The sequence below is a fragment of the Pseudonaja textilis genome, chromosome 3 (assembly GCF_049901715.1).
Source record: "Pseudonaja textilis isolate UNSWEBS1 chromosome 3, rPseTex1.2, whole genome shotgun sequence".
Lineage (NCBI taxonomy): Eukaryota > Metazoa > Chordata > Lepidosauria > Squamata > Elapidae > Pseudonaja > Pseudonaja textilis.
In genome coordinates this window covers 152,789,176-152,802,350 of record NC_141992.1, presented here as the reverse complement: position 1 = coordinate 152,802,350, position 13,175 = coordinate 152,789,176, and the positions used below count along the sequence as shown (strand labels likewise).

Genomic DNA, 13,175 nt, shown 5'->3' with positions numbered 1-13,175 from the left:
CACACCTCCTGTCCCAAGTTAAGCCAACACAACGGTTCATCTTGTAGCTGGGCTTGTTTTAAGTTAGCAGATCGCATGTATCCCAAAGCGCGGTGATGTAGATTCGGGGGTGGGGGGAGCTTCTAAAGCGGATTTGGGGTAGGATCCAGGCTGAGATGGTGGTAGGTTTTTTTTAAAAAAAAATAGGAATCGCTTCCCTCCCCCTGTAAACTCGGCGGAAAGCGTTTGAAGGGTTTACTCAAGCCAGTAACGCATTATTCGGAGCAGGAGCTGCAGCGATCTCGGAGGAAGCGGAACAAGATTTGAGCCACCTGGCTTACTACGTGCACGGCCAAAAACGGGGGGGAGGGGAAGAGACGGGAGACGAGGACTCATGGGATGGAAACCTGATTGTAATAAGCCAAGAAAGACCTGCACCGAGGTCTACCACGCTGATCAAACCGAAGACGGGCTTGGGGAGCGAGAGCCCCCTCCACCTGAGGAAATTGCCGAAGCAGGCTGTTGACGCAAACTTTATAAACGGCATTTACACCGTTTCGGGCAGAGCTCCCGGCGCCAGAAGCATTTAAATTATTTCCCACCCCCCATCCCCATGACTTCCCCTTTGCCTACTTTTCCGTTTTTGTTAAATTAGCGATCCTTTAAATTTAAAAGGACAGATTATGAATGAGGCTCTCCTCGCCTGCCCATGTGTTTACGCCGCGTCTAGGGAAGAGCTGCTCTCCCCCCGCCCTTCTTTCGGTTTAGCGCCGGTATTTTGACAAGACTCGCCCTCTTCTCTCTCCCCCCCCCCCAAAGCCGTTACCCAGCCGGCCAGCCTGCAGGAGAGGAGGGGAGGGGCAGTAGTGGCTCCTCTCCCGCTTAGTCAGGGCCGGGAGGTGGGGGAGGGCACACCTCGTGGCGGAGGCGGCAGCAACAGCAGCAGCTTGTGCCAAAGCACCAGTTGAAGAACAAAGAAGGAAGAAGCGGCGAGAGGGCTACTCTCAAGTTACTTTCTGCACCAGCCAGCCCCGTCCGTCCCGCAGCGTCAGACGCCGCCTTTGCAAAGGACCCCGCTGGAATCCGCCGCCTCTCTTCTCCGCTCTTTTCTCCCCCCTCCCCTTCTTTTTTTTTTCTTCCCCCTTTTCTTTTCCAAAGTTTCTCTCTCTTTTCCTGGCAATAAAAGGAGGGGGATCTTCCACGAGAAGGCGGGAAGGGCAGCGAAATGAAAGCTCAGAAAAGTAAGTATAGAGTTTGTCCTGTTTCGAGCGTCTCTTTCTCTCTTTCTCTTCTCTGACTTCCAAGTGAAAAGGAGCCCCCGCTGCCTACCTCGTGGCGTTGCTAAACAATTGTCAGGCGGAAGAGTGCGCAACTCTCGAGTACAGGCTGTGGAAGAAATTGGGACTTCTTCCTCCCCCCCCCCCTTTTTTTTTAAAAAAAAGAAAGCCCCCCCCCGACCTTCTTTGTACGGCGTTAACACGAAGTTGAGGAGGAGGGGAGCAGTTGAGGGGGCTTCCCCGTCCAGACATTAACAAACACAACACAACAAAACAAGACCGCAGCGAAGTCGGTTTGAAGGTTGCCAGCCCTTCAGCTGCTGGCGCCCTGTCAAACCCCAAGTCTCCTGCCCGTTTTGTGTCCGAAACAAAAGTTTTCCTCTCCGACTCTTTCTTCTCCCCGACCCGCTCGCGGCTCTTTCTTCTCGAGTCTGCTTTTTGTTTTGTTTTTTGTCGCCTTTTCTGGTTCGTTTTGCTGTTGAACACGCGATATTGCGAGCAAGGCGGCATCTGAAAACAAATTCTTAGACTAGCAACAGCGTGCTTGAAGGAGTTTCTTTGTTTGCGCTTGTCGGAGAGGGAGGGGGCAGAGAGACGGGGGTGGAGCCTCTGCAAAAATCGGGGAAGAATGCCCGGGGAGCGGATCTCCCACGCCTGAGACTCTCTGGACGTGTAAAAGAAAAGAAAAAAATGCCGTTAATTTTTTTGTAAGAAGACACAAAAGCAAGTTTATAGGTTATTGTCAGAGGAAAGGCTGGGCTATACGAGATAACTGATAATCACTTTAAAAAACACTGGACCTGGTGAAATACCTTGTAAGGTATCACTCTTTTTGTGAATGGAGCAGCACAGTCTTGTCCATGTTTATTCCTAATTTGCCCCATGGAGTTAGAGTTTCTTACCTGTGTATGCTACCTGTAGTTTATGTTACAGTAGTAGCTACATGAACACTATGAAAAAAGAAGTCAGTGGCTTAGAGTTAGGGAGTCCAGTGGAAAGACACAATGTAACTCCTGTTTTTAACAAGGAGTTAGGCTTTGTGGGTCACTGGAAAATCAGTATTTTGCTTTTGAAATGTATCTAAAACTTCTTTTCCATGCAGCTGATCTTGTGTAGTGACATGTAACTAGGAAATGTAAAAAGGAAAGTGAGCTAACAAGTTAGAACCATTAAATAATAATGTAAGCACACAGTAAAATATGTGAAAGGATACAACTTTGTGTGTGTAAAAGTATGTGCTCCAACAATACCATGGCCTACCTCTGAAGTTAAAAGACAAATATAATTGTTTTTGAACTTTGTACAAAATGTTTGTTACATTATTGAGCAAAAAATTCCACACTGGATAGTTTGTATAGGGGTTGTTTTTGTAACTGCTGCTGTGCTCTATTTGAACAGTGATGGTGAGCTGGTTTCCTGCATGCGGATCCATTGTTCCAAGATTTTGGGAAGAGGAGGGGTGGGATGTGAGATAATGTGTTTTGTGCACGCGTGTTTAAAATCTGGAGCTCCTGTCTTGTCAACTTTAAGCATGCTTCCTGTTCTGTCAGGCCAGACAATGTTTAATAAAAAATGTTAACACGTTAAGTGCATGAGAGAAGGTGGAAGGAGTGGAGGAGTTGATCAAAAAGAACATGAGGAAAAGTTTTCAGGTACATGGAATATAAAGGAGATCAGAACAAAAGTTGGATAGTTAATGGTACATGTGGTCTGGAAGTCTGAAATTTCTTTTTGTACTATAACCTAAGAAGATTTGTACACTCCAATTTTATATGAATGTATTGTTTTTTCTATTGCTGGTGTAGCTTTCTGTAGTCTGAGAAATATTAAAGGTGGGATAGATGAGTTAGTAGACTTAAACTTTCACTGATCATGTCATTGAAAGTGTTCTTAAAACACCTACAGTATACCTATGTATCCTTACACAAATTATGATAAATCTGCTATTACCATTGTTTTGTGAAAGCACACAATGAGTTACATGTGACTAAGCTTTAGCATAATGATTACTATGTGTATCTCTGGGATTTTATTTCCTCATACCTCACGTCCAAAACTTTTTCCTTTGTCACTACAACTTGGGACCATATGCATCTACAATTTTTTTGCCTGATGATAAAAGTTTTCCATTTTAGAATATGGTGAAATTTCAATGAAAAACATGTTGAATTTTGAAGAGCTATATTCCTATTAAAATCTCTAAACTACTTTCTCTAACTTTTAAAAAGTTAAAGATACACATCCTTTCTACAGTAAAGCTCACAGGTAGAATGCTACAACTTGTTTCTTTCTGGCCAAAATGAACTTTAAAGGATTATGTGCTTATAAATATTAGAAAGTCAGTTCTAAGAAAGTTCTTATTTTTTTCAAGTAATATTTATTGTCTTAGCAGTTAAAAACTTAGCGCTGTATCCATATCTTTAATTTTATGTCAGTCTCAAGTCTGCTATTTTTCTTTGTAATTTTGTCTTTCTTGCATATTGAAAGAGTCAATACCACATATGTAGAATCTTAAGGTTTTCAAATTAAGAATTTGAATCCTGTATAAATTCTGCAGGTGTTTTCTGAAAAATGACTGAACTGCTCTGCAAAACAGCTTAATAAAGAGTTTCACACACAAAGAGATTTGTGGAGAAAGCATTTTGTACACTGCTTATGGTGCAAAGTGAATTTATTTGATATAAGGCATTTTGTAAATTTATCAAAGCAGCTGGTATCTACCACTTTCCCATGTAATACTTCCCCTAGAACAGCAGTTCCATTATTTCATAAGGTTAAATTTTAAGTAGCTTTGTCATTTCCTTATTATGCAAAAATTAAGGAATTAATACTCTTATCATGCTTAGCTTACAGATGTGGGCATGGCTTAAAGAATAATTTCATGTTAACTTTTTGGCCACAAAGAAGCAAACAGGTAATTAATCTACACATAAAAGATATTTATCCTTGTTTAGGTGTATTTAGACAAGCTGTCATACTGTGCATGTTCTTTAGAAGAGATTTTTCAAACTGAGCCCTGCACTATGAGATGAAAATCAACTGTGCCCATAAACTTTGGACAAAGTGACCTTATAATGTACCTGCAAATTATAACTCTGGGTTTGGGTTTGTTTTGTTAGACAAATAGTATTGTTAAAACTATTGTCTTTAGAAGAACAAATAACTACTGAACATTAAAGTTAGTTCAATAACACAAACTCTTATATATTAATATGCAGTACAATGTTAAATTACTAAATATTTCTGTTAGCTAAATATTTTTCGGTACTTAGATGAATTTAAAATAAGCTATTTTTTAAAAATTAAAATTGGTGCTTTGGTTCCACTATGACCAAGTAAGTCATGTTAAAATTGTAATCTATGTTAAATTAAGGGTGCAAATACTTCTCCCTGCAAGAATCCTGTAAAGAAACAAATAACAAAGCAGTAGTGATCCACTGAGACAGGCAGCCTAGTCAGGCCACCTTTTTAACTGTTCCTTCTTAAAACAGGAAATGCAGAGAGCACAGACTGATTACAGGGTAGCTTTGGTTTTCCCTTGTTAGTAATCAGCACAAACGCTCCAATGTAAACACTGCCATGGCAGCACCAATATGGCCTTTGCTCTAATAAAAATAAAATCAACTGGACTAGTTTGCATCTAATGCTCCCTGTAGTTTCCTGTAACTGCAGCTTCTGCACAAATACAGGGTCTCTTTTCTGGTAATTAATGCTCCTTTATTGAAATCTGCTTATTATCCATTCCACCACCACCTACCCAAAAAAGTTGCATAGCATTTTTCTCCTGTTGAGTCCAAACCTGTTTTGTCTCATTAACCTCTGAGCAGAGGGAACATGTCACAATAAGTAAGCAGATCAAAGAGCACTCAGTACTGCAGGTTTGTTCTTGCTTTAATTTTTATTTATACTGTCAGGAGTTTTACCGGTTCACCTTTTTTCATGTTTACGGGGGTGAGGAGAAGAGCAGCTTTTACATTTTGTTTTGAAGGCACCAGAATACATTTTCTAGCCTTTGAACATCTTTTAGTTTCAAGTTTGTTTGTTTTTTCTTTGCTTTTTAAAGCAATCTTCTGTTCTGGCTAGCTGAAATAGTTTGATTGCTTGATTGCTTTTCTCAGCATTTAGGTGTACATTTTGTGTAATATGCTAGGATCCATTGACTTGTTTTTTTTATTACATCTCTGAATGAATTCCTGTTCTTTATCCATGTATGAAGGGCACTAATGGTGAGAGCAATGACTAAAGGCCTAGGAATCAGACCATTATATATTGGTAAGGAAGGTCACAAATGCATCCGGAGAGAAGGGAACTTACTACAACAATAAGTTCTAAATATCATTAACTATCTGGTATCACTGTACAAAGTTTTTAAAAGGAATTTTCCATTCTGTTGACACATTTCTATGCTTCTATAAGGCATAAACTACCCTTTTAGATTGTATTCTACTATCAACAGTTTTAGCAAATAGATACTATCAGACTGAAATCCAGGCTATTCATTGCTGGTAGAGCGCTGATTAAAAAAGAAAATCTGGCCTTGTATACAGGTAGTCCTTGATTTACGTGCCCAAAATTTCTGATGCTAAATGAGACATTTGTTAAGTGAGTTTTGTCCCATTTTATGACCTTTCTTGCCACAATTGTTAAGTGAATCACTGCAATTGTTAAAGTTGTAAAGTGAATCTGGCTTCCCCATTGACTTTGCTTGTCAGAAGGTAGCAAAAAAACGATCACATAGCAAATATGAACCAGTTGCCAATTTTGATCACATGATCATGGAGATGATCCAACAGTCGTAACTGAAAAACTGTCTTGAGTCATTTTTTTCAGTGCCGTGAACTACTGTAAGTGGAGGACTACCTGTAGTTCAAACCCTGATATAATGCCCCCCCCTTTTAAACATTTGTTCCATTCATGTGAAGACCTTTGCCACAAAACTTTCAATTTTTATTGAAAGATACTATATGAATATGTAACATATTGTAAATTATATCAAACACAATGAAAAGAGACCTTTGATTTCATATATATTATGCTCACATGATGCATTGGATCACAGAGTGGTTAACCACTCTACGAACCCTAGGTTCACTGTTTGTCTGACCTCAGAAATTTTGATTAGTTGATTAAACCAGGTTTAAATTAGCAATGGTTAAGAAAGTTTTGTAAACATTACCACAGCCCGCTTCTGAATATGCTAGATAAACATCTGAAAATGCAAAATAAACCCATCAACATGTACAGTAAGTGCCTGAGGCCTTTCACTTTGCTTTCCACCTTGTCCCCATCCACCTTCCTCCACTGGTGGTTCATTATTGTTACAGGACACATGTTAATCTCTGTGTTCTCTTCAGGCTAGATGGCCCAACAGTTAGCTATATCATTATATTTGGAGAACATTGACGTATTGTAATCACCCAGTTTACTGACATACTAATGACACAGTATGACCACAAGTAGATCTTGAGCTCTGATACAATTGAACACCAGAATTCTCATTCTTAGCCCTGCGCATGATATGTTATGCTTCTGTTGGTAGATAACATGCATTTCTTTACCTTGAAAAGTTTCTATTTTCATTGAACAGTATCTCTTAGAAGGTATAATAACAAACTGGGTTACCAGAGTTTATGTTCATAAATAACACTGGAAGTTGCTGGGGGAAAAGTATCCACCGATAAACAATGAGCGCAGTTTTCCCATCAATGTATTTTATGCTTGAGAAAGCCTCAATTGTTATCCCTCACCATCAGACATTCTGAAAAGATACAGGACCATTGCTGGAAGAAGCAAAGCAGAGAAAGCGTGCAGAATGTGGCTTCTGGAACAATATCCAATCCTTTAATTGTAGCTCCAGTCTAGGTCATGTGAGTGGAATCGAGAATGGAAAGGATTTGGAATGAAGGAGGGGATAACAACCTAATTCATTGCCTAACTGCTTTTTCCATTAGGGATGCATTGGAATACTTTTCCCGATTTATTTATTTTTAATCTGCAATTCTCAGTCCGATGTGGTCCATTTTAAAATGTTGCCAGCTCTATAACAAATTTGATCAACTTTGCTTAGTTTTCAAATTATACTGTGGGATAAATTACATAGTTATTTCCAGTGGTACATTGGAACAAGAAAGAATAAAAGGTGACAGCACAAAAGAAGAACAATTAAGCCCTTCTCATAAGAGGTGGTAGAATTAATTAAACCCTTTAGTAATACTTGTATTTACTAGTTTGAGAAAATAACGTCACTAGATCAGTATTCAGAGAGAGGAGCTGTTATTCTATTGGAAAGAACAGGTCTTGATGAGTGGCTGCCTGTGTCAAGAGACTGAACTATTTTCCAATATATAGGATGAAAATCTCTTGTGTTCATGGAGGTGGAGTTATGATAAGAAGTAATAATCATTTCCCCTTTTTATCCAATGCCAAATATGCTGAGTTCTTGTTGCAATAAAACCTGCTATCACTGTTAAAGATGACCCAAGAGAAATTGAACTACAGATAGTCCTCACTTACCAATGGCCTCATTCAACATCCATCCAAAGTTACAATAGTGCTGGGGGCGGGGGGGACTTTACACCACTGTCCACATTTATGACTTCATAGTGAAGTCATTTATTATAGTCACTATGTGTTGTCCTGTGCCTGACCTGTGGTTCTCTCCCAATATTGCAGAGTGGAAAGATTGGAGAGGAAGCAATACAAGAAAGAAAGAAGGTACACACGGGGGAATACACCAGGCTATTTGTGCAGTGTGCCCATGGTTGCCAAGGCCAGCATGTTGCTTTCCATGTGTGTTCCCCTTTGTGTGTCAGCTTACTCTCTTGTAATTCCTTCTTCACCGAATGTAAATTCTATATCAATGGAAACATTAATTTCTTTCTTACTAATTATATCAGGGTTGAGCATTCCCAAAACTTGGGAAGTGATTAGGAGGCAAACAAAAACAGAAGCTTGTCTTGTCAGTTTCAAGCCAGCTACCCCAGCACTGGTGGGATTACCATTTCAAAGGATTGGAGAGTGGGAGAGAGGACAGCACAGTTGTGTCATATGAGTTCTCACTTAGAAACTACCTCACTTAGAGATACAGTTGCTGGTCCCAATTGTGGTTGCTAAATGAGAACCTATAGATACTTATAGTAGTAAGTATAGAAAGGCTGGAGGAAAAAAAAAACCTTCATTCTAATATAGACAAACTATCTTTCTTGAGGATTTCAGGGAGAAGATGAAGGAAATGTGGCTATCATTCTGAGGGATAATTGACCATTCTCATGATTTTTTTTTCTCACTGTATTAGTGCTAAATGCTAATTTGCAAGTACAATTGTAGAAATAGGGTTGAGATTTCTATTTGTAAAAGATATTGTGATACTTCATGCAAAATGTTAATTGTTTAGAAAGAAGTCTCATATCCAGCTTTTAATTTTAGTAAGTCTAATTACCAAGGTATTATTCTTGGATGATTTCATGTTAGAATGTTCATGTAAAGTCAGTGATGATGAGTAGCAATTTAGAAAGGTCAATTGTGAATGGGAAACAGTTTATGGTACTAATTTGTTTTTGATTTTTTTATTCTGTGTGTTTATTTTTATTATTCTCATAGATAGCATTAATAATGAGAGTGGTTTGTGTGCCACAAAAAATACACTGGGATCAGACATCTTGGGTGTTTCATTCTGGCTGTGAATGATGGGTTATCATAACTTAAACCCCCGCTTATTACTTAGCTTTTTGAGTTAGTTTGGCCTATTTGATTTTTCAACAAATCCTAATTAAATAACCACACTTTAGTGTTCTGACTGAATTAGCTCTGAACAATTGTTCTAAGTTAGTAAAAAGTGATAGAATTAATTTGGAAGAAAATTGGCCAGATGAATATACACATTGTTGGCCAATAAATGGTGTGGTTCTCAAAATAAAGCAAATCATGGCATGTATACAGGCAGATACCTGAGTTGCTCAAATTTTCAGAATGAAAGATACTAGGACTTTCTACCTAGTCCTCATTGGTGCATATTACCACATTTTTATTGTAAAGGATGGTGATAATGTGTTTGAATAGAGAAATGCAGAATTAGGAGAGATACCATCACACCTTTTCATGTGCATCATAGGTGCTGCTGCACTATCAGGCAGTGAGACAGAAGACGATGACAGCATGGATGTTCCCCTGGATCTCTCTTCTTCAGCCTGCTCAATCAAGAGGAGAAGACGGGGTAACCTGCCCAAAGAATCGGTCCAGATTCTTCGGGACTGGCTGTATGAGCACCGTTACAATGCTTATCCTTCTGAACAAGAGAAAGCACTATTGTCGAGACAGACGCACCTTTCCACACTACAGGTATGTAAGCGTGTTTTAATGAAGCTTAAGACAATAATGACAAGTTTGTTTACCTGCTGAATACTATATATTTTACTTTTAAGTTAATAGACATTGGGTGGCATAGCACAGTATTATTACGCAGTGTTCTATTGACTGTTAGCTTCCACTTTACTTAAAAAGTGTCTTGGTATTTGATTGACAAAGGTATTATTTCAGCCTGGGTTTTTCTATAGACCCACAAAGTTCATTGCTTAAGTGGGTTGGATGCCTGCTTACCCAGGAATAACCTTTTGCTCAGTGCCTAAAATAAGTATGAATGTTCAGTGCTTTTTATTAGGACAATTTAAGCTCCCAGCCTAATGAGAAATCCTGATTTACATGAGGCAAGCTCACGTAGTAACATTGATGGAAAGAATGTGAATTTCAGTTTTTCCAAATCTTCTAAATGCAGTACCCTTGAAACTCAGTGTCCTTTCTTACTGAAATACCTCTTTTTGCATATTTAGGAATCAGTTCGTGTCTAATTGACAGCACTAAGATTTACTTAAGAATGCAAGTGATTGGTTTCTGTTCCAAATTGTGAAAAAATACAATTCTGAGTGTGTAAATTAAGTGTTGCTTGCTCCTTTCTGCAAGTAAAAAAGGAGGTGAATGTGTAATAATTCTCTACGTAAGTTTTACTTGCTTTGTGAATATATATGTAGTTTCATTTTCTAACATTTGAAATAAGATTTGTAGCAGTATTTAATATAATCTGGGTGTATGAATTTAAATATATGAAGCTTTTCCAAGACTCGAAAGCTTATAAAAATGGCTTTTATTATTAAACTTAAACCATACAGGGAGGGAGGATATAAAAACACAAAAGGAGAATTTTTAAATACTTATTTTGTTTGCGGGATTTTTAACATAATTTTCTTCCAATCCATTGACTGTTACTTATTTAAAAAAATACATTGCGTGTGCAGAATTTGTAGCAGGTTATGAGTATATTTATGTTTTTGGAGTGTGTCAGCTCAGCCTATTTCATAGGCTTTATTGTAAATCTGGTTTTGCCGTGTTGGCCCAAGAGTAATTGGTATTATTTCTTTGTAGGTATCCCACACATTTTCTTTGTAAGGAGAAACAGTTCTTGTACAGTAAACAAAAAAGGACTGTTGGACTTTCTTTTATTGCCCAGGAAACTGGCTTGATACTCAAACAAGGGCAAACTTGATGAGGTAATCCCTCTTTTGCCTGTTGACATAGTCAGTTGAACAAGGCAAATCAGTAACTCCTTTAGGGAGGAGTTACTGTTTCAGAGGAAAATGTTTTCCTGTTGTTAATTAACTTAACTGTAATGAATTAGATTACTCTTTGTTCATTACTCCAAGATTACTCTTTGTTCATAACATATATTCAGACTTAAAACCAAACTTAGGTCTTTACCCATTACAATCTTCGAGTTTTCTGCTGAGAGGAGGGGCTGGCCGGATCAGGAAAGACTTTCTTTAGGGTGTGTCAAAACTTGTTTGCCAGCCTTTTTTTTTTTCTGGTCAGGTTTAGAAATTTAGCTTGAAGGGATTCAGGCATTTAGCTGAACTGCTTTCATGCAATACATAAATGGAATTGAATGAAGGTAAGAATGAAAATGTCATTGTATTCTCAGGTCTGCAACTGGTTCATCAATGCACGGCGCAGGCTTTTGCCTGACATGTTGAGGAAGGATGGAAAGGACCCAAATCAATTTACTATCTCACGGAGAGGGACCAAAGTAATTGATGGCCACCCAGTGGAATTTTCCAGCTCAAAAAACTGCATTCCCCTGATTGAGAGCTCCATTCTCTCTGGTAGCCCAAGACCAAACAAGACTTGTAATGCTTCTTCTCCAGGATCTTTTTTGGCTCGTCCCTCAGTAATTTGTCATACCACCGTAACTGCACTGAAAGATGTCCCTTTCCATTTCAATCAGCCCTCTGGCACAGGTCAGACTACAGATGACCTTCAGTGGGCTTCTCCTACCAACTTTACAGACAACTCTCTCCTATTCCATGAGGATAAGTTGGGACCTAGTTCGAATGCACAAAGCGGGCTTTTCAACACTCCTCCTCCAACTCCCCCAGATCTCAATCAGGACTTCAGTGGATTTCAACTCCTGGTGGATGTTGCACTGAAACAGGCAGCGGAGATGGAATTGCAGGCAAAACTCATGGCATAAATTGTTCTTCGTATTTTCTCTTCCCCCAACAGGGATGTAACAGAAAGACGTGGCAATTGTTTCAATGGTATCAAGGATTTAACTGCATTATTTCTTCTAATTAATCTTATTTGCACAAGGGATTGCTGAAATGAAGCTTCCTATCCCTGTTATGGTCTTCAGTGGATTCCAGTCATTCCAAGAATTATAAACTTAAAGCTACTGTAGAAGCAAACCTCCCTCCTTTTATTTTAAGTTTCTTAGTAGGTTTTTTCTTTTCATAATGTGAGATGGTTCCCAAGATCATGTGATTTTGTTTTGTTTTCATTATTTGTCTCTTTCAGACTGTGCAATATTTAGTAATAAGATTAGTATTCATATCATTCACATGTGGAACAAAATATACCATTGGACTGTCTTAAAAAAGTTCAGATTTTAAAACAAGTTTGGATTTGAATGATTATACTTTTTCATGATGTAATAAAATATTTTCTTTAATAGTTGATTTGCCCTGAGTATTTTGTTGAACTAGTGTTTCAAAAGGTAGAAAATTTGCATTGTAATATGGAGACATTCAGTTCTTTCAACACTGTTTTAAAAAAAACTTTAAAAGAATTTGATTTAAATTTGTGCTGCTACTGATTATAAATGGCTGGCAATGAAACGTGCTGTAAGAGCTTAATGTATTTCCTTTAGTACAGTTTATGGCATATTCTTGATTGTAGACAATTCTGCTTAAACAAAACATTTAAATGCAAGTTCCTTGTTTATTTAAAAACAAAGTGATTTCACTGTCTTATTGATTAACCATTGGTTATTTTAATATGGTTAAGATACTTTTTTTCCAAAATGTCTTATAGCAAATCCATATTTATCTGAAAACTGAATTTAAGATGACCCTCTCCCAAAGGATTATTAAACACAAAAACATTTTATTCTCTACATATATATACATTCTCAAGTGGAACATAATTTTTTTAGCCTTCATGATGATGGTAGGGAATAAGATTTTCATCCAAATACACACAGATGATCACATGTTAAATCTGTTTTTTATCTCAGAGCACAGCAATGTGATCTGAAAATGGACAACTTTGCTGGGGTCAGCGCACTTTTTGGTTTTCATGCATCTTACCATTATGTTTAATCTCTGTAGAAATGTTGAAATAATCCACTCAAGATCTATTTGGGCTTTGGGGAATTGCTTGAGGTATTCTCCAATCAGCTTTGTTGTATGTCCCACTAATCTCTGAAACATGAAAATGTTCAGGAAGCCAAATGAAAGTTTTCAAATTTCCCTCCTCCCTTGCAGGATCTAGCAAGTTCCTTGGTTCTGCAGAGGAACTGCAGAAGATGAAACAAATGTAGAGACACCTAAAATGATGGTGGAAAAAAAGTATGAACCTAACCAGTCACAGTTTTAT

General features: G+C 38.2%; 1 protein-coding gene across 4 annotated transcripts; it reads left to right on the top strand.

Moving 5' to 3' along the window:
* Window positions 1-12,251, top strand: TGIF1 (TGFB induced factor homeobox 1). 4 transcript variants are annotated; one of them, XM_026699359.2, is made up of 3 exons: window positions 1-1,220; window positions 9,367-9,593; window positions 11,224-12,251. In XM_026699359.2, the coding sequence occupies exons 1-3, from the start codon at window positions 1,205-1,207 to the stop codon at window positions 11,770-11,772; spliced, it is 792 nt and encodes a 263-aa protein (XP_026555144.1). In that variant the 5' UTR covers window positions 1-1,204; the 3' UTR covers window positions 11,773-12,251. The 4 variants fall into 4 exon arrangements, with proteins under 4 accessions (XP_026555144.1, XP_087787261.1, XP_026555143.1 ...); XM_087931135.1 differs by lacking the exon at window positions 1-1,220 and adding an exon at window positions 1,846-1,963; XM_026699358.2 differs by lacking the exon at window positions 1-1,220 and adding an exon at window positions 2,638-2,908.
* Window positions 12,252-13,175: the final 924 nt, after the last annotated feature.

What these genes read in the sequence shown, in the direction of transcription:
- TGIF1 (XM_087931134.1), top strand. Translation starts at nt 7,883, where the DNA reads ATGTGTTGTCCTGTGCCTGACCTGTGGTTCTCTCCCAATATTGCAGAG. An exon ending in GCCAGCATGTTGCTTTCCAT is followed by an intron (nt 8,046 to 9,366) that starts GTGTGTTCCCCT and finishes TGTGCATCATAG; the next exon opens with GTGCTGCTGCACTATCAGGC. An exon ending in CGCACCTTTCCACACTACAG is followed by an intron (nt 9,594 to 11,223) that starts GTATGTAAGCGT and finishes TTGTATTCTCAG; the next exon opens with GTCTGCAACTGGTTCATCAA.